The sequence below is a fragment of the Monopterus albus genome, unplaced genomic scaffold (assembly GCF_001952655.1).
Source record: "Monopterus albus unplaced genomic scaffold, M_albus_1.0 scaffold123.1, whole genome shotgun sequence".
Classification (NCBI taxonomy): Eukaryota; Metazoa; Chordata; class Actinopteri; order Synbranchiformes; family Synbranchidae; genus Monopterus; species Monopterus albus.
The window spans coordinates 72,792-98,798 of NW_018128003.1; the positions used below are offsets into that span (position 1 = coordinate 72,792).

The window sequence follows — 26,007 nt, forward strand, 5'->3', positions numbered from 1 at the left end:
ACTCTTTCTCCGGCTAGATAAAAAACGCACAAAAACCCCACACGACGAAGGTACAGCAGCCTTTCCGCTTTGCTTTGAGAACCGAAGAGGGAGGGAGGGGAGAGAGGGGAGACGGGGAGGAAAAAGACATTCCTGACACAAAGCCGTCGGTTAAAAGGTGGCTTGTCATTTACGGGGAAGAGCAAGAGGTTAGCGCGGCAGTGCCGCGACACTGACCATCTTTGGGTGTCTTTATTATTCCAGGAGCAGAGTTCAGGATTGCAGGGACTCTTCTTTTTGTGTACAATTCTGCAAGCGGCGCATAGCACACACCGTGTTTAAGCATGGTACCAGAAAGGGTCAGTTTACTCGCATTTACCCCCTCTGCTTACCGGAGTGCTTTCTACTCGTGAAGTTAGCTATATGATGTGTGTAGCCACTGTGTGTATACAACGATAGGGCTGGCTGTGTGTGTGTGTGTGTGTGTGCGCGCGTGCACCCCTGTTTTAGAAAAGCAGCTCAGCGCGAAGCTACAGCGTGCATAAAATAAAAATCTACTGCCAGGGCAGGTTTAGCAGGCTAAGCTAGAGAGCTAGTCGCTGCTTTAGACAGACAGGCGAGTTTCAGCAGCCCGACACACACACATGCACGCGCACGCACACACACACGATGAAGCATGGAACACACAAATCCGTCCTCAGTGTTTCGGCCTACATTCGCAAAACAGCACATTTTCCGAGCAGCAGTAGTACTTGATATTTTACATTTTGCCTTGGGAGAAATGATTGCTGACATGAAGTGTGTGCAAAACATGTAAGAGGGCAGATTTTAATTTAAGTGGAATTATTTTTTGAAGGGTCAGAAAAATTTGCAGACCTGTTTCTTGTGCATCCAGCAGCAAGGGTGATTTGGTGTTGGACATAGGTTTTCACAGTAAAGACTTGCGTTTGTAGTCCAGCTGCTAAAACTCAGTTTAAGCTCTGTTTGTATTTGCAGGACCTGAGTTTACCCACCTTTTTTTCTAGGTTGGTATATATATGTTTTTCTTACTTTAATTCATAGCACACAACTTGCTGACCCAGAAAGCATAAATCACTGCTTTTGTCAAAGTAGGACAGCCTTTATTTTAAATTGGGATTGTTTGCTTTAAGATATTCACCAGGTCTAGGTCGCAGCTTTTTTAGCCACTTCAGCATCACAGGATTTAACAAATGAACTTGGGCGCTCCTGACCTGCCTCCAGAAGAGATGACTGAGTTGTTAAATTCCCCCCCGTTTGTGTGTGTTTTTGCCTGCGGCTGCATCAGGAGTTCTGGTATATAAAGCCTGTCAAACCGCAGTGGCCACTTTACTATCAGTCAGGGAGGTCAGACAGAAGGGAAGCTCAGGGTGTGAGGGGACACGCCGCAAAGCCCGGTGAGTAAGCTTTGAAGCATTTTAGCTGCTTTTCCTTCCAGAATTTAAGGGGTGAATGTGTCTGTGTTTTTTTCTAATGTTTTTTATTGTACAGTTTTGCATGGATACCACAGCACTTCAGTGGGCAGATTAGCACCAGGCCTGAAATAACAAAAGCAAATCATTGTGGTGTTTGTGTGTTTTGGTGGTAATTGTCCACAAGACAGCAGACCTGTTTTCATGCATGCATTGTGAATAGTTTTTTGTTTTACTGAAGAATTTGCAATAATTTGATCACCAGTCAGTCTTATAGCTGCAGATCTCCTTTCTTGGTTTATTTAATTTCCACAGGCTGATGACGCCTTAGAGGCCGTGCCAGCAGTAATTTTTACATTTGAATATATTAGTTTGCATTAAAACCAACTGGGCTATGAACAGCAGAGCAACCATTAACACGCTGTTGTAAATTGCTGCCTCAGTGGTCCAGTGTTTCATTTCTGAAGGAATAGTTATGGGCAAACTTTTAACAAGATATTTTTATACTCTTAACAAAATGCCGTATTGTTTCAAAAGGTAGAACAAAGTTATGTCTAGGTGTTTAGATTGTCTCTGCATTTTTCTAAGTGTTTAATGAGCTGCTGCAAGAATGTACTTTTTCCCAAATGAAATTATGACACAGCAAAAAAAAAAAACAGCTTCTGTTTGTGCTCTGAAAAAGCTGTAATTACAGTGCATGTCCTTGTCTTTGCACTGCTTCAGCCCAGAGTCATTTTAGCTCTTCAAGCCACTTAACATGTGAGATTTGCTTGCATATTTTATTTTTATAGCAAATTTAAATGTGTATAAATGTATTTTGGCAGTTTTAATTTCTTATGTGCCCCACCAGTGCATTCAGAAAGCAGGTGTATGTCTTGTGATCCTATTTAAAGCAGCTGATGTATGTCTCTGTGCTCCTGTCGGTGTAGACTGCAGCGTGTCGTGTTTGAGTCAGCTGGCCGGGTCGCTGCTGCTTCAGCTACCGCTGCTGCTGGGAGACTTCCTGGGCTTCTCGAGCGGCTCTGAAGGATGACTGCTGCACGGCTCGCTGCTGAATCCCGGTGAACGAACGGTGTCTCATGTCCAAACAGTGGAAGCATGGCTCATGGCAAAGTTACCATCACAGTGGACGAGTACAGCTCCAACCCAACACAGGCCTTCACACACTACAACATCAACCAGAGCCGCTTCCAACCTCCACATGTTCACATGTAAGTGCGATTCAGTTACACACACACTGGATCACCATTCACGAGCTTGTAAACTAAAATCAGAAATGCTAACAAAGAATAATTCTACCTGTCAAAGTGAATATATTTACTTTTATATAAAAAGTAATTTAACAAAACATTTAAACCTCCACTCGTCTGGGGTTTTTTGTCTTGATTAATTGATGTTTATTTAATTTCACTTTTTATGTTCTGTTGTTTTCAGGCTGGTTTTGTAAAATTAAGTTTTGAATATAATCCAGACACTGGAAAAGTAAGATTAGCAGGCATTTTAAGGTGCAGCAGGGAGCCATTCAGGAGCCTGTTTGATGGAGTTGTTTATACTTTGAATTAATTGGCTCAAGGTCTGAGAGTGTATGGTGGCCCTTGAGGACAAACTTTGAGAACAGGTAGAAACCAAAACACAGTACAAACCGGGCCGTGTAACATTTAATGAAAATAAATATGTAGTGTAAAAAAAAAAAAAAAAAGAGTGTGACAGGTGAAGCGTGTTGTTTAAAACTTTAAGGTCATATGTAACAAATATTCAGCATTTGCACAAACCCAGTCACACACTGAAAACAATGGCTCACTGCTCTTTGCTGTGGTTGTACTATAAGACTGTTATCGCTGGTGCCATGTCGTCATTACAGTGCATGAACACTTTGTCCACATTAGGGCGCTCTCCTTATTTATTTATCAGACCAGTTACTTAGCCCTGCTCTTGTCTGATGTGGTTACGCTCTGCCTCTTATTAGTGGGTCAGAGCGCACACTCATTAAGCGCATTGCGTTTTATGTGTGGACAAATATTAACGCTGAGCTACAGCTCCCTTTGTTTCTTCTCCCTTGTTTGGTGCTCTTATAGAAGGTTTACAAGTGACTGTTGGTTACATGCACAGTGTGCTTGAGACATTTTATATTCACTGAGCGTGCTGTGTATAAAGTTAACATGCAGTACGGACAGGAAGTGGTGGAAGAAGAGCAATAGTGGGCTACCCGTCTGCTATTTTCATTGACATTATAGTAGATTTGCATTCAGTGCATTTTATTATGCTCACCATTCTTTGTTGGGTAATTTTTGTTTGATTTGGCTCTTTTAGATGCAGAGTTACTTTTTGGCAAAGAAAGTCACACACTCCTGCTGCTTTTTCCAATTTCTCTGTGGCATTTTACAGGTGCAACAAATACAAAAAAATAAGATATTTGCCCTATATAGTGAAATATGAAGCATGTTGGAGCTGATTTTAAACACCAAGACATTAATTAAAATTTTATAAGTAGCACACTGGAACATTAAATGATGTGAATAAACAGAGCCCATGCCAACATCATGCACTAATTACATAAGAGCCATAGTAGCCTTTGTTATAGATATTAATGTAAATCCATCTCCTGACATTCTCATGTCCTGACATACAGTATAATTAAGTTGTTACGTGTAAAAGTGTTAAACGACTATTTCTTAACCTGGTAAAAGCACAGTAAAGCTCAAAGTTTATTTCGGATCTTGTTGTCGTTCAAAGGAAAAATGGTCATACACAAATTTTGAAGTCAGGTGAAAAAGGATCCAAAGCAGTCTTATGATTAAAGTGTTAAACGACTATTTCTTAACCTGAGTTTATAACTCCCCACTGTTGGTTGCCTCAGAGGTCCTGGCGCACTGTTCCAGTGGACAGCGACGGGTAATAAAACAGGTTTCTGCCCCCATAATGGTAACATGTCTTGTGCTGTGTCATTACAGTACTCTGACATCAGATTAAAGGTAAAGTGAAAAAATCATTTATTGATATTTTATGGGCATCAGAAGAAAAACTCTGACTGTTTGCGTAGCAGTGTAAGATATGTGCAGTCTGTGGCGCTGAAGAGCAAAGGCTGCACTGCTTTACTTTGGGGAGCCACAACATCTGGCAGACGAGTTGGTTTTTATGTTGTTGTGTTTTTTCCTGACACTTAGGTTACCCGCAGTTCTGTTCAGATAATCATGTTCATGTAAACCGGGTTATTTTGGAGAGATGGTCAAATTACGGAATCGTCTTTCGTACCTGTCTCCCATTGGTGGGAGTGTTCACGTTACGGTGCTGCTGTGTTGTTTCGGGATTCCGTAGCTATGAGCAGGGCTACCAGCACAGTAAGCATCAGTGCCTCGAATGTGGAAATGGAGACGAGGTCACCTAGCAGTTTGTGTTATGTCAGTCCATTTTAACCATTGACAGACGGCAGTAAATCAGGCCCAATGCTTCAATATGAATCAAGGTTAACATGTGCCAGACAGCATGGGATTCACCAGAGCAGTTTTTTGCTTGATGTTTGAAGAGGCCCCTTCTTTTTCTATTTGACCAAACAAATAATGATAAAAATATTGAATCTGCAAGGTTGAACTTTTTTGTAAAATTTTCCTGTTTATTTTGAAATATATTATTTTATGCTTCTATCACTGACGTTGACAGGTTTTGTTTTCAGTTCCTTTGAAATTCCTGGTACGGTTAATCTTGGTTTTTTATTCTGCAGTGTTGCTTCACTTGACCATAAGCAGATTTCAGTCTGAGGAGCAACAAAGACCCCTTAGATAAAAGCCCTTTGTAGGAAAACAGAGAAACAAGCAAAGGAAGGATGGATCTGTGTGATGTTTGGCAGCGGGAGACAGTTGAGTTTTATTCCAGCTGACGACAAACAAGAACAGATTGTGGATGATGTTTGCCTTCAGGTTGTAGCTGTGAAAAAAATAGCTGTTTATTAGCAGTTTATGAGCTGTTTTAGTAAAAGGACATATTACGACAGCAGGAGTGAAAATAACATTTCCTTCTGCTTGTCTGAGAAACAGCACTGAAAAAGTGAGACAGTGACAGTGTGTTTAAGGAGTAGTAAAGCAGTAACATTTTCAGAAACCTGGAACAGATAATCACAGTGTTTGTCTAAATAATCAGTGTAATGATTTTTGTTGCCCACGTTGTGCAGTCCTGCTGTTTTTTTCCACTTTCTCTGTGGTAGTTTTAGGAGGTGAAGCCCTTGTAGGAAGGGGATGTGTTGACGCCATGGGGCCTCTCAGCAGATATGTGTTTGGATAAATACATTAGGTGGTTTCCTGGCTTCCACAGAGCCTGCAGTGTTTTACCCTGTCATTCTTCGGAACCCTAGGATCTCGCACATACACACACACACACACGCGCACAAAAAACGCTCCCATAAGCCCAGCCCCCCACTATGTTTTAAGTGCTTATAGAATACGAGCTCTGTTCTGGGAAAGTAAAAGCCTGTTTAGATTGGAGAGATAATGAATCCTACTTACTCTGCGTTCCTCTCTGACTGCATCCACAGCATTTAGACATGAATAAAGTTATAGCTTTTCTGAAAGCAAAGAGAGAGGGAAAAGAAAGCTGAAGTGAGGGGGTTGCCTGCCTTTTGAAATACAATCCCTTCTGTAATGTCCCCCCCCCCCCCCAAAATATTTAGATTCCTGTTTTAGAGTACAGCCAGTACCTTTTGTGGAGCGTGGAAGGTTTTACTCATTGAACTACATATGAAAACATACATGTGGAGCATGTACACACTCAGACTGACAAACACACACAGTGGCAGTGACCCTGAAGTCAGAGCAGGCTTTCTTCTGTACATGGGATGTCTCTGTCTGTGAGTGAGTGGCAGTCTCGGTCTAGCCTTGTTTGCATCTGGTTTATTTTTTTGCTGCACCGTCGGGGGTTTTTTTTTTTTTTGTTTTTTTTTGGTCTTTCCACATTCCCCTTGTCATTGTCTCATGAAACAAAATGGTCAGCAACTTGGAACATATGCTTTGAGTTGGGACGCTAATGGGTTTGAACATGATCTGAGCCAGACTGCGGGAAGGTTCGACACACAGACAAAGTGAAACTAAAAGGACTCCAGACTGTTGATTTGTTTGAGATTTTTTATTTTTCTGAGCCCTTGAATAGTCTGAGAAAATCTTCATTTGTAAGATATAAAGGGGTCTTAAAATGTCTCAGATCCTGTTATTGGACTCCGGAAAAAGAAAAATACCACAATACTGTACCCAAACCTTGAACCGTAATTCTGAACATAGCAGGATTATGGTTCAAGGACCGTTGCATCACAATCATTTTTTGAATTTTTGTCAGTAAAACACATTTGTGATTATGGAGTGCATTTCCATTATTGGCTCTAAAATCACTCAAAGAAGCATTCTGAGATGTTCATGGATTGACCAGTGGCAGTGTCTAATTCTGAGCTTCCACTGTGGGGATCTTATGAACAGTACACCTTGTGCTTCCCTTAACTGTCACCCGGCATAACCTCACAGATCTACATGACTGCTCTGTTTTGTTTTTCCAGTTTTTCCCTGTGCCGATCTTTGTTTAAACAAGGATGGGGCTGTGCTCCTCACACACACGCACACAGCTGAGCAGAGCATGTGAGTCAAGAAGGATCACAGTGCTCCTTAGTGCAACAAAATGTGCCAGTAATGGTGACTGTATGGTCATCAAACAGCTGTTGAACAAGCAGAACACAAGCTTGCAGAAATCTGACGTCTTCACCACTTTGCCTGCAGTCCTCTCAGTGAAGTCCCTGTTTTACCTCTAAACCAGCAAGCACTCAGATCATTTTACCTTTAAACAAAGTATGTGTGTTTAGCTGAGGTGCAAAGATGCCGATATTTAACTAGCCACTGGGACAGCACTGCAAGCACCCATCACCCCTCCTCCCCGCGTTCCTGGAACGTGATTGTAGAACTACCTCCTGAGGGGTGCTGAAATTTAGCTCACAGAATCCACCTTCAAAGAGGGCGGAGGGGAGTGAAAACCAACGGAACCTTGGACAAGTGTTAAATGACTTGACACGTTTCAGTCATTCCTGTGATGGAAAAACCTCTTAAGTGAGTGCCACACGGCCCACGCCTCACTCAGAAGCATCTGGAGTGGGACTCTGCTGAGTCAAGACCATTTTAGAAGCATTTGTGAATATGGACCCAGGTATATTCTTTTCTGTCCTTTTTAGTTTCATAGCCTGCTTTTGTTTTTGTATTTCAGCTTTTAAATTGGTCTGAAGTTTAATTCAGAGGTTTGTCAACAGGGTGTTGGCTCTAAGTCCTTCAGATGTCCTGTGCCGATGAAGTCGCTGTGGGGTCTAAATTTGATTTGATGACAACCAACCAAACAGATTTAACAGAATTAAAGAAGAATATATTAAGAAAGCAATGCTTGCTGGGACACAATCTGCAGTCTCCTGGATTGAGCATTTTAACTTGGATATTAAAACACACAAATGTTGAAGTGGAGAGCCATTTTCTCTGCCTAGTTTCAACAGTGGGCAGTGAATTGGTCATGTTGCACAAAGCAGAAGTGCCACTGTTGTTGTTACCTGATTTAGAACGGTGTCCGAACTGTTGACTGGGATACTGTGGACACTAGGGGTGTAATTGTACACAGAAATCACAGTTCAGTGCGTACCTCAGTTTTGCACGTGGAGCTGTTTCAGGTGAGTTAGCAGTTTTGATCCAGCAACATACTCAAATACCACTGAATGAACATTTTAAGTGGCAGACTGCAGTGCAGTTGACAATAAGCAAAGATGGTCTTATCCACTTGTCTTTTTCTGTTGTACAGTATTTCACCAGGAAGCCACAGTGTTCCCAAACAGGAAACCTTATTGATAAGGGAGGTTCTTCTAGTTTTGGCTTCTCGTTTGCATTGGCCAAATGTTTGCTAGCCAGAGGCTTGATTTAGCTAAGTATGCTGTGTGTGTTTCTTGCTCTCTGGTCTGTCACTCAATATTTTCTTATGGGAATGTTGATTTGAAAAAAATGTTATGTACATAAAACAAACCTGTTCTTCACTACTATTAAAGATTGCATTTTGTACAAAATTTGTACCGATCCAAGTCCTGTGCTGAGACAGTTCAGTATGAATACATGTACCTTTACATCTCTAGTGGACCCATATCAGCCAGTCAGAAATGAACATTTTCTGTGGCACAGAAACACAAAGGAAATGCTGCATCCTGAAAACTTGGTGAGGTTTTGGACAAGTGTTAAAATATTATATTCCTTTGCTCTATATTAAACATCATTCATTCAAAGCACCCAAGCTCAAAGCATGTATTTCAATGCTGGGAAATAGAAATTCTTAAATCCCTCTCCCCACACATGCTAAAAAAATTCCACCTTAATAATTATCAAACTTCTCCAGATGCCTTGTTAATTATTCCCACCCTCTAAATTATTGAAGAGCTTGTAAGTATGAATCATTTAATGACACCGCCGCCTGCATCCATATCTGTGGATATTCTGACACAAGCCAGTGAGAAAATGGCAACGATGGAACACAGCCTTCACACATTCATTTTAACACCATCTTGGTTTTTTATTAATGAACTCCTGGAGGATTCTTTATGTGCTGTATTTCCTTCCCTAAGCATAGTGGAACAGGGTTGTAACTGTGGCCAAGAAAACTGGCTGGAATTATGATTTTAGAGCATTTGTTTCTGTGCAGTGAGAGCAACAGCCCAGGTTGTACAGTTGCTACACTTATATACAATGAAAATCACTTTTTGGAGTCTCTGTTAACAAGTTTGTGTATTGGAAGGAGGGAGGATGTGCATCATGTGGAGTCACATGACAGAAGAGGCTCAGATGATTGATGGCAATCTCTGCATTGGTAACGGTAGCTTTTTTGCTCATGTGACCCAATTTTCAACACCAAGTGAACTGCTTCTCTGTCTTTTCTTGTATCATGTTGTAGATAAACAAGTTAAACCTTGTTTATGCAAACCCGTCCGCAGCAGGGGATGCTTTGAAGATGAAAATACTCGTGTGCTTGCTGATTTAATTGTGGAAAAATGTAGCCTAATAGTGCAAACAGAATCATGGACTTTTACTCTCCCTGTGTTGTCTAATTTCCCATTGAACAACTCAAAGTGTCGTTTTTTTTTTCCTACCCTCTCCTCACAGTATCGAGCACCTAATAGATCTTGGGTAGAAACACAAGCAAGAGAAAACTAAACATTTCTGCATTTCAAGTGCATCATCTGCTTCATATTTTGCTGTTCGAGTTCTTTGGCGTGAACTAGTCATTTAGGGTGATAACGCTCTGTTGTGTTTGCACTTTTTTCCCCACTTCCACTTATCTTTTAGAGAAAATATCATAATCACAGCTATATATAACACATTAGTCTGTTGAACTTTGTTATTGCAGTGTTTCTTAAGGTAGCAGCAGCTACAATGTCTGGTTTTCACTGCTGCTGTTTCACTGTAATTGCTACAACACAGTTATTTTATTAGTTTGTGGTGCAGCTATAATCTGAAGGTAAACTTCGTCTAGGGTCTGTTCTTGTTTTTTAAACCAGACAACCACAAAGTGTCTCCAGATGACGGATGATGATGATCCACATTTAAGAAATAAATCATGTTCAGGGTTATGCTGTGTAATTTTTGTGTGGTGATTATACTTCAGTATGACATTGAGGAATAACTTCACTCTCATTCCACATATGCAAGTCTTTCTTTCCTTGATTAACGTTAACGTTATCCTACCAGAACCGCCAATTACTTTTTTTAGACTTCTGATTGGCCAGCATGACTTTAGGTATATATCGCAGCCTGTTGGGTTGACATACTCTTGACAGCACATTTTCCTGTTTTCATGTGGACAAAGATTTTTCTTTTGTACAACCGTGTATGTGTGGATGGGTTTTTTTTTTAATGAAGGTGGGAAAAACACCATTATATAAAGATTTACCCCCATACAGTTTCCATGGAAGAAGAAATTAGCCAAAGACACCAAAACCGTTTTGTGTACCAAGCTGTAAATGTTTTTTTTTGTTTGTTTTTTTTTCCTGAGGTGAAGTTGGGCATTTTAATATGTGGCCCTTTTGGAGCCAGCCTCAAGTGGTCATTTTAGGAACTGCAGGTTTTGGCACGTCCACTTCATTTCTCATTCCTACATGACTTCATTTCTCAGTTGTGGAGGCAATGCTTGGTCAGACCCTACTGAGAGCAGAATAACCCCCCGAAAACAGCTTAACCAGAACACAGTGTCAAACTGAATAGTAAACTGAAAATTAAACGGCACTTCAGTCTGATTATGAGGTTGTTGACGTACAGTAGCACAATAGGACTTTTTGGGATTTGAAAATGCCCCTGTAGCCTTGAAATGTATAATTATTAGTCACACATAAAAAAAAGAAAGTAAACATTGAGGCCTCATGTTTACTTCTCACTACGCCGCCCCATGTTTTATTTAGCTCCAAAACAGTTTGTGAAGAGCTGCGGCCTGACTGCAGCTCCCCTGAGAACAAAGAGCCAGCCCCATTTTTCTCTTCTGTATGCCTGCCGCTGCTCGCAGCCAGGAGTGGAGGGGCTTTTGTAACAGGAGAACTCTTGATTAAGTTCCTTCTCCACCCCTGACCTGCTGCTGGAGCCCAGCGGGACAGTGGTGGAGGTGATGGTTGTGGTGGGGGTTAAGTGACAATTGACATTGGTCAGGTCTGTTGTTGACTGAAGCTCTTTTTGATGTCTTGGCGATTGTGGCCCCTGAGCTCTCGGAGTCTAGCACGATCTCCTGATGATGTCACTTCCACTTTCATTTGAAATAGACAAAGTGATCTAGGTCTGCAACTTTTCAGCCTGACAGATCCTCTATTTATGTACTTTAGTGTGTTTAGTTTGTCTTTACTGATACAGTTTTCCCCCCACAATACATAGAGGAATTTCAGGGCATTTTATCTCTTTAACACTTGATGGAAGCCTTTACACTAGATACTCATTCTTTTCTGTAAGGTGTTCACCAATGTGTGACTGCATCCTACCTGCAGAACTGGAGAGAAGTCTCCTGTGAATGTTCAGGGAGACAGAACTGTGTCAAAGCGGTGGTCATTCTAGGGTTGGGAATACTCCCACCTTAAAAAAAAAAAAACTAAACCTGAACATTTTCTGGCATCTTCCATCAGAACCAGCTGTCAGTTTCATTGATCTTGATAAAAAAGAAATGAGGGTAGGTTTTAAGCAGGTTAACTTAATCTAGCTTCCATTTGTTTTTCCGATTCAACAGAAAGCAATTACAACATGAATTTAATTGTTTAAAATTATCTTCTCTGGATCTTATATGATAAAATTTATCAGGAAAGAGCTTCTTAAAGCATCTTAATCCTGTGCCATAAAGCCTGGAATGTTGTGTGACAGAGTGCCAAAAAGGAAAGCTGTCAATTATTTTCCTTTTTTTTTTTTTTTTTACAATGTATGCTCTTTTTGTTGTCTGTCCAGGTGAACACTACTAGTTTATTCTTCCAGCGGTCTGCTGATTGGTGTTCAGCTCCGGGGGCCATGTTGTGCCCGTCTCCTCAGCCTTCCTCCTCTCAGCCCTGCAGCCACATGGATTGTCGGCAGCACAATTAAGGACTGTGCTGTAATGAAAGGGGCATTAGCAGAAGCAATTTATTTCTCAGCGCACTGCCAGAAGGTTTCTCTGTTGCTGATGTTCCAACATAGGCTTTGTGTGCCGTACCCGGCCATTATGGGAGAAGAAATGGGCAGGGATGGGGAGGATGCACCCTACCTGAACAAATGGAACAAAGGGGGAGAATAAGGGCTGACATCAAGATTAAACTCTGTCATGTTTTCTGTAAAATCAGTTCTCATTTGAATGTTTTTAACAGTGATCTGCCCAGGTTGTACCCCACCTCCCACCCAGTGTCAGCTGCCCCCGCCCCCCCGCAACCACCAAAGTATTCCCTCCTCTTGTGGATTTCTATCATTTGACATCTACATTCTCTTTGTGCGTTTGCCCCCTTGTTCCTGTTGGGTTTTCTTGTTTGCTTGTCTTGTCTCCCACCTTTGCCTCTGCTCCCTTGTGTGTACCACTGCACCACTTCCACCCCTTCCCCCCATTATTCCTGTGTTCATTTTGTTCCTCTGAAGTTTATTGAATTAGTGCAGACAGCTGAAATGCAGAAGATAAGAGAGGCGCTCTCTCTGCTCCTCTCGGAGAAATTGTATTGCCCCGTGGATGAGTGAGCGGTGTGTGCTTGTGTGTGAGTCTACAGGAGGGGGAGGGGAACTGATGCATAGGTTATAGACCAAGGAAATGGGGAGCATTTTGTTTTGATGTTTCTCCTGAAAAGGTGATGATGTGACTGAGCTCAGTGGAAGAACTGAATATACTGTTTCCTGTTCCGCTGCGATTATCAAAATTTGCCATTCTTTTAGAGTGGAGACACAAACATCAGATTTTCTGACAGCCTTTGTTGTGAATTTCGACAAAAAGACAACAAAGTGCGGAGGTCCAATTACTGTAATTATCAGCTTCTATGATTAATGTGCTAATTGTTGCAGCTTAGTTTTGTCTTTCTGTCAGTTCAGTGAGAGGTTTAAGTCACGATAAAACTGTTCATCTGCATCACAGTATTTGTTTTTGACTGTTAAATAGGTAAGGGGAATGGGGTGCTGTGGAATTCAGCCCACTTCAGCCCAGCTTTAATATACATCATTATATATATATATGTAAGTAATACATTTTGTGGAGACCTGTGTCCACATACTTGGTCTTTGGCTGTTTTTCATGATTTCAACAATAGTTATCAGCTTCTATTTAAGGAGACTTTTAATGCAGCAACATGCAATGATATTTTAAACAATAGTCTGCTAACCCTATGGCAACTGTTATGTAATGTCCCCCACACACAAAGGCAGATCCATGAAGAACCGGCTTTCTGGTTTGTTGTTGAAGGACTTGACTGGTGTGCACAGAGCCTGACCTCACCCCATCCTACCCTGGAAATGAACTGCGTGACCGAATGTGTACCAGGTCGTATCACCCAGCAGCAGAGTTGGACCTCACTAATGGTCTTGTGGCTAAATGGGAGGAAATCCCCGCAGCCAGGTTCCAACATTTCGCGGACGATTGGAGGCTGTTAAAGCAGCAGATTAATGCTCATGATTTTGGACACAAGAGTCTAATGTTCAGGTGTTCATTTTCTTTATATGATTTTCCACATTGTAGTGTATATACAGAGCTGTGGAACTACCTAGTAGTAGTAGTAGTGGTGGTAGTAGTAGTCGTAGTAGGTTTTAGACTGCAATGCTGTCTCTACTGTAAACTCCAAGATTTCCAGCCACACTTGCCATAAGGATAAATTTTGTCTTGTTAAAAGTCCTTACTTTAATAAAATGGTGGATTTCACAATTAAAATCATTGGGAAATTATAGATTCCTTTGATCAGGTCTTATTTATACATGTTACATGTTTCTTGTAGTGATGGATTGATTGGGTTTAATTTAACTTGTACTAAAATGTATGGTAAGAGCTCTTAAGCTGTGCGTTTTTTTTTTTGTTTGTTTGTTTTTTGGCCATGCGGCAGACAGGCAGATTGTTTTGGACTCTGTGAAGACTTGGGATGTTTAAAAAAAACAACAAAAAAAACTCGGGAAGCATTGCAATCAGTCTGTGATTATGTGGTGTCCTTAAAGAGCTTGACAAGTCAGAGAGTGACAGGGGTGGAGACCTTCTTATCTGCTCTGAGTTGCTTGAAGAAGGAGGCTCAGGCTGAACTTTGACCCCGTCTGCTTGTGTGTTTTTCCAAAAGGCCATGGAGACAAGTGTACTCAGTCAAATGAAATATTCTTCTACAGACATCAGAAGATACTCCTCCTTTACCTCCCACATCAATCTTTACCTCTCTTCTCTTTGTTATTCTCTTATGACACCAACTAACACTGATAATGCAATAACTGATGCCACGAACTGTGTATGGGTTCAATCCAGTGTTCCAGGATTTAGATATCTTTCATATGTGCTGTGTGCAAGTTTTTCAGTTCTCCAAGCATTTTGCATTAATATTATTATTGTGATTTTTATGGAGCTTTTTATGATATTACTGTGTATGCTAATGTCACGTTATGTGGGACTTGAGATGTTAAAGCAGCAGAGATACAGAAGCAGAAGAGAAAAAGAACACATTGACTTGATTTTAGAGGAAAGCAGTTTGTGTGGAACATTTGTCTTTTGTGAAATTAGTAATAAAGCACACAGGATTATCTGGTCGGTGTTAGCTCCAAAAATATCACATTTCATGATCAAAGTGAAAATGAGTGTTATTAAGTTGCCGACATGCACTAATATAATTTAGTTTTACTAACTTGTAGACAGAGTAACAAGTAACAATCACGATGTTGACCAGAAATATTAATGCTCATATTTGCTGTTATGTTGCACTTGGTAGGTGAGACGTTGATGCATTGAGCTTTCTCTGCTGAAGGATCATAGATGTCCCTTCATCCTGTAGATATTTCTGCAGCCACAGAAATACCTTCGTTTTGTATCCGATCCAATGTCATGGCCGGTCTGAGTGTGCACTGCGGCCCTCCTCGGGCACATTAGCATTTCTCCTCTTCTCCCACAGCAGCGTTCCCTTTGATGTCACGCCGAACCTCGGACATGTTAACACGAACCTTCATGCTAACAGTTCGGTCACTGGAGAGTATTATTTTACCTGCTGCCAGAGTGCAGGGATACTTTTAATTTTCACTCTCCTTGTTTACAGTAGATCAGAGGCCTCTGATATATTGCTGAACTCCTGTATACATTACTAATGAACCTCTGGATTGTTATACTGTCATATGTTATAACAGGAGAGGCAGGGGCCCTCTGTGTGTGTGTATATGTGTGTGTGTGTGTGAGAGAGACCATTGCAGCACTGTCATGAAGGTTTCTTGGCCCAGGCCAGCTCTAATTGATAGGAGCTGCTGGTATTTATTTAAATTCTCAGGCTGGATTGAATCTCAAAGGAAGGTGGAGAGATGGAAGTTGTTTTTCTCCTGGCTTTGCTTCAATATGCCTGCTTGTGTGTATGAATATATGTATGTGTTTATATGTGTGTTTTGTCATCCTGGATATTTCTGTGTTCGTCCATCCTCCATGAAGAAAGCTGTTGAGTCCTATAAAGCTGCATGGCAGGCACCATAGAGCACAAGATCTAATCAGAAGCTACACTGCAATGTATTAGATGCTCTGCTGGCTTTGGTTAAAGTGTGTGTGTGTGTGTGTGTGTGTGTGTGTGTGTGTGCTCACAAGATTTATTTACTGCTCACAGTCAATAGTAAATATCATTATCTCTGTAACTAGTTTTTCCTTTTGTCCAGTATGTTTAATATGGAGTCGAGGCCTGTTAGGACAGCTGATAAACTCATTCAGCTCCAGTGCTACAGAGCAAAGCTGAGATCTCCCAGCTGAATCTGTGAAAGAGTTTTAAAGGAGTGGCAGGACCAATCACTATCAAATTCTGAGTACAGGCTACAAATGAGAACATTCAAGCTACAGGCAGCAGAGTTGATTATATGTAAGCTTTCCATTTATGAACCGAAGACTGAAAACTACAGACATCAGCTGTTGACATCAGGCCATAGACCAGGACTGATTACTACAGACTGAGGTTACAGATTCTGTCAGTGATCACGTGATCCGACTGATCGGAGGCTGATCATGGTCTGTGGTCTTATCTATGGTCTTACAATTCATCAGTCAGAAAAACTATCAAATCACTTAGGAAATCACTAGTTATTATGTAACAAAACTGACAAAGAATGTCAGTCCTTTTCAAGGTGGAAATGGTTTTTGGAGAGTAAATTTTGAGTTGCAAGAGTTTTGTAGGTCTGGAATGTATATTTTGTGTTTGTTCGTGCATCAGTTCAGAAATAGTCCCGCATTTATAAAAGTGCAAGAGGCTTCGTTGTTAGGGGCGTGTTGCTTCAGGTACCATTAAAACAGCAAAATGTCATCCAGCAAGTTCAGTTTGAGTTACATATCTATGAGGCTAATCTGACACCAAAATACTGTGCAGTGGGTTTACAAATTATTTTTTTTTGGGCCATAGCCCTTTGCATTTGCACACCACTGCCTCAACAGTTGCCTCTTTCAAACTGAAGAGGGGGCTTCATCTTTTCAGGTAGTGCTGTTGTCTGTCTGAATATGGCCCAAGTCAGCATCAGATTTTGAGCAGCTCCTTCTTGCTCATATCTTCTTATTCAGAGGAACTAACAACAGACCCCCAGAGATGCAGCAAGTATGCAGCTGCTTTACAGCACCAGTGGCTACTGATCAGGATCTGAATCAGCTTTATTGGCCAGGTGTGTTGGACACACGAGGAATTTGACTCTGGTACAGCGGCTCTCAATGTGTACAGACATACATCACAAATGGTGGTTAGACTACAGTGGAAATAGGCAAGAGTTGTGTTACATGGTGACATATACAGTGAGACGACAGCAATTTATCATTTCAATTTTGATATGCTGTTTCTAGTGTCATAGAGCAGTCTCTGGTTTTATAAGGCCTTTCTGGTCAATGCTGTAAATCAGTGAGCTGCACTGCTGTGTGGCTATATGATGAAATGCCATTATTTGTAGGTATTTAATTCATTAGATCAGCCAAAAACTGACATTCACATCTGGCTATTTTGTATGGGAACATTTTAATTGAATATTCAGAAATTTTATTATAAATCAGAAGACGAATAAGACATAAAAACTGAGTGATAAAACACAATGTATCCAGAGTCTTCTATACCAGACATGTGGTGTTGCTGAATGGCGTTACGGCGATTATGTGAATCATATGGCATGAACTTCACAATCAGCAGATTGGAACCCAGTTATAATATCTATGGGAGATTTTGACCATCATCAAAACACCAAATGAGGGATATCTTTGCAAGAATGCTGTTCCTCTATCCAGAGACCCAGAAACTGGTAGAATCATTGCCAATTCCTTATTTAGACTAGAAGATTTTATCCATTTTGCCCGCCCCTTAAACAGGAATGGGAAAACAGGAAAATTGAGTCCCAAATGAGAACCATCAAGTGTAGTGTTGCTTCCATCTCAGTAAGCTTTTCTTTTGTGCTGAGGTGCCTGTTAATGATGCCATCTTCAGCGTAGCAGAGGAGCTACTCTGATAGGCTGAAAAAACAGTTCTCAGCCAACATCACTAGCTACAGGAAACCATTCCCTCTGATGAAGACCATCAACTGGCAGATGACCTGAATGTGTTCTACTGCAGTTTTGAGAAGCAGAACTCCACACCCCTCACCCACCTCACATCACACCCAGCAGCTGCTCCCCCTATGATCACCTCCTTTCCCTCCAGCCCCCCACCCGTAAAGATTTGTGGAAAGAATGTTCACGGCCTTTTTAAGAAACAACAGATCAGGAAGGCCCTTCTGTAAAGATTCTGAAGTTCACAGATGACCCAACAGTCATCTGTTTCATCAGAGACGGTGACAAAGTCGTCCACTGTCTCCCAGGACCTGAGGATGAACTTCCCACACCAGCTCAGGGCGTTCAGCCTGTCCCAGGAGCTGCTGATACAGTTCTACAGAGGAACCATTGAGTCTGTTCTCTGCTCATTCATCACTGTCTGGTTTGGCTCAGCAACCAAACAGGACTGGAACAGACTCCAGCCGACAGCCAGGACTGCAGGAAAAAAAATAACTGGTGCCAGCCTGCCCTCCATGGAGGACCTGTCACGGGTCAAAAGTGGGGCAGAGATTATTTCAGCACACCCCTCACACCCTGGACACAAACTGTTTGAACTCCTCCCCTGTGGGTGGTGCTACATGTCGCTGTACACCAAAACAAGCAGACACAAGGACAGTTTCTTCCCCCGGGCCGTCACTCTAATGAACACTTAACCTATGACAACAGAATGACAACCCTCAGTGCAATACCTCTAAAAAATACCTTTGTATATATCTGGAAAACTGCGGGTCAAAAGTGGGGCAGAGATTATTTCAGCACACCCCTCACACCCTGGACACAAACTGTTTGAACTCCTCCCCTGTGGGTGGTGCTACATGTCGCTGTACACCAAAACAAGCAGACACAAGGACAGTTTCTTCCCCCGGGCCGTCACTCTAATGAACACTTAACCTATGACAACAGAATGACAACCCTCAGTGCAATACCTCTAAAAAATACCTTTGTATATATCTGGAAAACTGCATCTAAACTGTGTATATGTTTCTATATTTATAAGTATTTTATTTTTATAATACACATTCCTTTTTCCTGTTTGCACGTTATTTTTCTTCTGTCTTGTTTACTTGATTACTCGTTGCTTTGCAGAAGAACATTTTACATACACATTAAGAGCCACTGCACCAGAGTCAAATTCCTTGTGTGTTCAACACACCTGGCCAATAAAGCCGATTCTGATTCAGTCTGAAACCTTTTGATTCCATCTGCTTCTGTGGCTGTTTCCATGCCATGTTTGTGCACACATGATTTAACTCTGTGTGTGTGTGTCAGGTTGGAGATTGCAGCGTTGATTATGTGTCTGATGTTGTCGACAGAGTGACATCCCTTTTAATGGAATAATGGTCTAGTGGCAGAGTGCTGGAGGATTGCACATTGTAGACTTCAATTATAGACAAGATGATTTTTTTTTTTTTTTTTTTTTTTGCTCTTTCAGTCAGGAAAAAAATGCAGGTTTTTCTTCCTTTTTAATAGAAGTGCTTACAGTGAACAAAAAAGGCTGAATTAAAAAGTCCTTTTCCAGCCAGACTTGGGTCTAAGTGTTTTTCCTTTAGATAATGGATAGAGAGGACATGGCGTCCCTTAATTCACCATCTCTTTAGCCAGGCTCATGCCACAAAACAGCCACTGCCCTGCTTGTGTGCACAAATCATCCCAAGCACTGCTGGTTTTCTGGCCTCAATGACACACTTTTCACTGTTGAAATGTCTCCTCTCTTCTTTAATATGCATTTTGGTTTGCTGCACGCATTATTCTGTGGACCATGTCATTTATTTTGCACAACAAAATAATCTTTTTACAATTGGTTTTTCAGCTGTGCCCATTCTGCGTTCTGGTATGAAATTGGCATACAGTTCGTAAAAATCTGCTTCTGTATCACGTTATACCTTTAAAAAAAGGTGAATTCATTTGTATTTTTTTTACATAGAATGATGATCAAAATTGTAACATGACTTAAGGGTCAAGGGCAGCCATCTCCTACCTAAGTGGAAAACTGTACTGCTTACAAGACTTGTTGGGTCTGGTCTTTTTGTTAGTGATACCAGTTTCTAATTTTCTGAGACTTTGTGCAGCACTTCTCATCTCATGAAGCTGTATAGTGTGAGCTGACCGTAGGGATTATGACAAAGTCATAGCTACGTCGCTTCTGACATTTTTAAAGAAGTACAGTGTTTGTAAATGATCTCAAGGACTGAAAATATTCACAAACTGTATCAGCAGCTTCTAAAGTTGACACTTTTTGGTACCAAAAGTGACAACTTTAGAAACTCTTTGAGTAGCAAAGAGTTTACTAGAGAAATTAATTCTTTGTCATAGGTGAATGCCGTTGTTTGCGACTTCTGTCTACTTTACATTTTCACAATATAATATTACAATATTGCATAAATCTATTCCTTATTTTCACTTCTTTAAACACCAGAATAATGCAAACATAACTTGAAATCCACTGTAGCTGCAAGGCAGGATTCTGTTAAACAAGCACAATGGTCAACAATGAATCAAAGTCTAGAATAAGCCACAGTGCTGCTATGGTACGCCAACAAAACTTTGCACTGTGTGCAAACCTCCTTTTTGTTCTCTGATCATTTGAAGTACTTCTATGCTTTCACAGAATTGGGTCTTTAGAAACCTTTACAATGAACCTGTGTTTCACACAAGTTGGACTCTGGTGACTCTGCTGCACTCGTCATAACTTTTTAAAACTGTTGCATTCACTGAAGCCAACAGATGACTGGAGCCAAAAATGGCGTAAGCAGGCAGCAGTTAGGTGGTGGTGATCTTCTTCTTCTTCTTCTTCTTCTTCTTCGTCTTCTTCTGTGTATTTGATTGATGGCTGACAAAGAACTACACTGTGATCTGGAAGTAAAAAAATTTTAATGAATGACTGAAGCATTTTATTTCAGAAAGAAAAACCAATGCATTGTTTAAAAGTTGATGTTGATGCATTTTCTCATAATCGATTATGTCTATTAATTGTGGTAGCCCTAATGTTAACATTTCAACACATAAAACCGTTGTTGTTGTTCACACTATCCAAAGACAGTCTGTTTTTGTGATAGAAGAGTGGCAGGCAACACACAAAAGCTCTGAACAATGATCACAATTGATAAATCAACAACATAAATTTGTTCCCATCACAACTTTCACAGCATAGTAATCCTGTGAAATTAAACCGAGAATAAAGTAATGTGAACAAATGTTCACATGAGACAGTCAGGCCACAGTCCAGACATGTTCACAACCTGTGGATCATATCATCCAGCTCTCCCTCTGTTTCTCTTTTCAGGGTGGACCCCATTCCTTATGACACTCCCAAGCCGGCAGGACACACCAGGTTCGTGTGTGTTTCGGACACACACTCGCGTACAGACGGCATCCAGATGCCCTATGGCGACGTGCTGCTGCACATGGGCGACTTCACCGAGCTGGGTCTGCCTTCCGAGGTTAAGAAGTTCAACGACTGGCTAGGTACTAAGCTGTTTAACATACTGTACACATTCATCCACATGCTGCTGGATACACATCATTTTGCCTCACACACCGCTGCCATGCATGCTCTGTGTTGTGCAGGGGAAATGGGCAGGGACAAGAGACATGTTGCCTGCTTAACCAGTAACTGGACCACACAGTAATCCCCCCCACACCTCCCCGTTGACCCCACAACTGCTGTGCTAAAGTGTCCAGTTTAACCCTTCTGATCTGACACCCTGGCTCACTTAACCTTTGACCTCTCTGTCAGGCTCTGTGCCATGCATGGGAGCTCTGGATTGTGTGTGTGTGTGTGTGTATGTGTGTGGGTGTGTGTGTGTGTGTGTGTGATTTTAGTCCAGGCGAGCGCTCATAGCAACTCTCCCTCTTTTGTAGCCATGTTTCACACATTAGAACAATTAGAAGCTTAGAAAGAGACACACCGTCTGACATTCACACTCAGCAAATACACAAATCAGTTTGTGCCACCCACCACTCTGGCCTGTGTTATTTTACACATTTGAATTTCTGTTTAATTGTCCGTGTTTGTCTGTTGATTAGCCCGCGGCGAGACAAAACAGTCTTAAATTTGATGTTGACAAAGCGTAGGGAGATTTGTAGATCTGAGATTAGTGGTGATGTTTACCGTCGAGGTTCACTTCCCAAATTATGCCATGCATTTTCAGCTGGGAGGGAAATATTAATTCCTAGTGAAATTGTCGACTGTGACAGTTTATTTAGACTTAAAATAGACAGTGAATAATTACAACAATAGAGTATCAGAAATGGAAAAAGAAAAGTTTGTCTTATTTTCATAGTTTTAAAGCAGGAACCAGTAGCTTTAAAAAGAGCAAGTAAAGCCCTCCAAAATCTGTTTTAGGGATCAAACACTTTCCCCCTGTAGAGTTAAAAGGTATCTGTCAATGTTTTGCCTCTCTGGAGATGACAGTGGCTGCGGTCAGTCTGGATTCACAGCATTTACATTGGATTCCACCATTGGCCCAGTTTTCACAGCAGTAAATATATATAACAAAATAAAAAACAGGTGTTTTTAGAAACTTCTTAAACCACTCCTGAAACATAATTCACTCTTTGAATACCTGTCAGTGTGTTCAATCATATTTTAAAACAGATTTTTCTAAAAAAGTAACTAGGTTCTATCCTCATGCTCAGTCTTGACATCTTCCATATGTCTGCTGTATGTAAACTGGAGGCTGCGCTTGCACTAATAGAGCATTGTGATGGCATTTCACACTGCTGTTTTACAAACCAGTCAGTCACTTAATGGGGACAATAATCAGCAGATTAATCTCTAATGAAAATAATCAATAGTTGCTCTTGGATACATGGTAGTTCAGCAGAGCTCCACTTCAACCAACAGTCAGTTAGTATCACTACTTTATTTTAACAATGTGAAATGTCAGAACAATAGTATAGAAAAAGGTTTATTTTAGCTTTTATTTCTCTCATCACATTCCCAGTGGGTCAGAAGTTTACATACACTTGGTCAGTATTTGGTAGCATTGCCTTTAAATTGTTCCACAGGCTTCTTCCAATAATTTGCTGGAATTTTAGCCCTTTCCTCCAGACAGAGCTGGTGGAACTGAGTCAGGTTTGGAGGCCTTCTTGCTCGCACAGACTTTTTCAGTTCAGCCGACAAATTTTCTATTGGACTGAGGTCAGGGCTTTGTGACGGCCGCTCCAATATCTTGACTTTGTTGTCCTTCAGCCATTTTGCCACAACTCTGGAAGTCTGCTTGGGGTCACTGTCCATTTGGAAGACCCATTTCTGACCAAGCTTCAGCTTCCTGGCTGATGTCTTGAGATGTTGCTTCAATATATCCACATAACCTTCCTTCCTCATGATGCCATCTATTTGGTGAAGCGCCCCAGTGCCAAGGTACATTCATCTCTAGGAGACAGAGCGCGTGTCCTTCCTGAGCAGCGTGACGGCTGTATTGTCCTGTGGTGTTTATGCTTGTGTAGTATTGTTTGAACAGACGACCATGGTACCTTCAGGCATTTGGAAATTGCTCCCAAGGATGAAACCAGACTTCTGAAGGTCCACAATTTTTGTTGTTGTTGTTGTTGTTGTTGTTGTTGTTTTTCTGATGTCTTGGCTGATGTATTTTAGTTTTCCCATGATGTCAAACAAAGAGGTACTGAGTTTGAAGGTAGGCTTTAAAATACATTTACAGCTACACCTCCTATTGACTCAAATTATGTTAATTAGCCAATCAGAAGCTTCTAAAGCCATGACACCATTTTCTGGAATTTTCCAAGCTGTTTAGAGGCACAGTCGACTGAGTGGATGTAAACTTCTGACTCACTGGAATTGTGATATTGTGAATTATAAATTAATTCTATCTGTAAATAACTGTTGGAAAAATGTGTTGTGTTGTGCATACACTAACCGACTTGCCAAAATGAGAGTTTAACATGACATCTGTGGAGTTGTTTAAAAAAAAAACTTTATTGACTTCAACCTAAGTTTATGTAAACTTCTGACTTCAACTGTAATACTGACTGTATAGCAGTATAACAGTATAGGATATCCAATATAGTATAACATTTGTCTGCATTGAGTAGCCTACTTCTACTTTTAATACTTTAAGTATTATCGTGAAAATGTAATTAATCTGATTTTTTTCAATGCAGAACTTGTACTGTAACAGAATAGGCTACTTCTTCATTGTGCTAGTAGTGCTTAAGTAAAGGGTGTAAATACTTCCTCTGCCTCTGGTGCTAACATGCAAACTAACATGCTTTAGTTATATAACATGTTATAGCATACTTGTATGCTATTTTCTATCATGGTTATAATTCTGTTTATTCTTTAGGGTCAATCTTGCACTGCAATCCAGCTCAATAAAATAAAATAAAAAAGACCCCTTTGTTTTCAGTCCTTTAACCTTTAAGATTGTTGTAGCTGATAATAATAGTAATTGTGTAATACCATGAAACCATGATATTTTCTGGGACAGTTACCATACTGTAAAAATCTCGTACCGTTCTACCCCTACTGTCAACCTTTAAAATCTCAGGTTTCAGTACGAGTTGTGGTTATGATTGTAGCTGGGCAGCCACACGGGGAGAAATGGGACACACCTGAATATCTACGTGGGTGTGTGTGTGTGTGCATGTGCGTGCCCTTGCTTTACTAAGTCAAAATGAAAATGGTGATATTGGGAATAATGGGGACTGGGTGCAGTGGAAAGTGACTTGGTCTAGTCAGGAGCACCCTGCCCGTTAATGTCCGTTAAAGACTGTTTGTGTGGGGTTGCACAAGTGGTCCTCGTACTTAAAGGACAGATGAGGGGTGGAAGGAACAAATTAAATTATAACTGAGTATCCCAGGTATTTGTTGAAAAAGAGGAAAAACTGATGTTTTTAAGTTATGCTTTTTAAAATAAAAAAAAATCTGCTAATATGATAATATAGTCGTAATTTATCTAGAAAAAATAATAATGACAACAGTTTTGCCCTTGTAATATTTTTATAGAAACCTATTAGCATAAAAGTGTAAGGGGGGAAAAAAACCATTCCACTGAGAAATAAAGTCATAATTTAAAACCTTTAAAGATCAAAATTACCTTTGTAAAAACTGATCTACCTTGTGTGATACCATCTGTCAATTTTTACACAAAGTTTATATATACGATAAAGCAATTATTTCAGGTGGTGAAGTTTACATGCTTTCAAGTCAGTGAAAACATTTTGATCATACTCTTTTAGTTGGTGTCTTTTGTGCTCTGTCTTTGGAGGGCGGGCGGCTTTCAGCAGTCTGCAGGCTGAGAAAATGTAGCTTATTTATGTAGGGCTTGAACACTGCTGTTGTGAGCTTCACATAGAAAATTGGCTCTAATCAAGAAAACACAAGTGCATGTGAAAGGTTCAGTATTCCCTCCAAGGCCGTTTTTTGTCCTCTTTGACGAAGGCTGAGAGTCTGAGAGAGGAAGAGGCAGGGGTCAAGAGATGGCAGCGTGATGAAAAGTCACAAGGAAAAATGGCAAATTGAAAGTATGCAAGTGCAATTGAATAATTATTTTATTTTTTACACTGGGATGCAACTGTGGCTTCTCGGGAAAAGTAAAAAGGTTATTTCAGCTGTAACTTAATTCTCCTCACTTCATTTTGAAAGTTGTGAAGCTACGACTTCCTCTTTTTTTGTGTGTTAACAATGACTGTTTGTAGTATTTTTTGTTTTTTTCTGTTGACAAGTCAACTGGATTTTCATGTATTTTCAAGTCCAGTGATTTACAGTCTTTTGGGCTTTAAATGTTAGGTACATGAGGATACAGAGGCATTTGTTATTCCACTCTGACTTAAATGAAACCGGGGTCTGCTCCTCTCACACTCTGGAGGAGGCAGCAATTTGTCCAAGCCATTGACAGCTGTTTGACCTCGTGGAGGATATCATTGGAGATCGATGCCGAGGAGCGAGCTTTCCCTGACTCAGCCTGTCTAATGGTAGAGCAAAAGACTCTGATCTCCTGTGTTAAGCACCGACTTTGATCTTCTTGCTGCTCCCAGAGGCGTCTGTAGCTTGTGTTTCCTGTTTGTTATAAAAGTAAATCATTCGAAATAAACACTGTGCAACTAATCACAAACCACAAATAACCTCTTCTCTTTACATGTAGTAGCAAAAATATACAAAGTATATTGATGTCGATTTGCCCTGTCTGAAGTTGTGATGACTGTCTGCTGTCTTGGCAAGGTCTTTCAAGGTTGGAAAAGACAAACACCAGTGGGATTTTGTCTGGTCAAATAAAGGTTACAGACAGATCGGTGCAGCTTCTGCAGTAATGCGGTTGATGTACCGGTCCGTCGTGGTGAAGAAGGAGCTGAGCTGTAAGGCGAAGCTCTCGATTTACTGGTCAATCTACGTTCCGACTCTCACCTATGGTCATGA

General features: G+C 40.8%; 1 protein-coding gene across 1 annotated transcript in view; it reads left to right on the forward strand.

The window, feature by feature from the left end:
- mpped2a (metallophosphoesterase domain containing 2a) overlaps window positions 1-26,007 on the forward strand; it is a 67,241-nt gene continuing 41,234 nt past the window's right edge. The window contains 3 exon segments of the mRNA XM_020612336.1: window positions 1-50; window positions 2,339-2,620; window positions 20,914-21,095. Coding sequence (XP_020467992.1) covers window positions 2,508-2,620; window positions 20,914-21,095 — 295 coding nt within the window. The 5' untranslated portion in view covers window positions 1-50; window positions 2,339-2,507.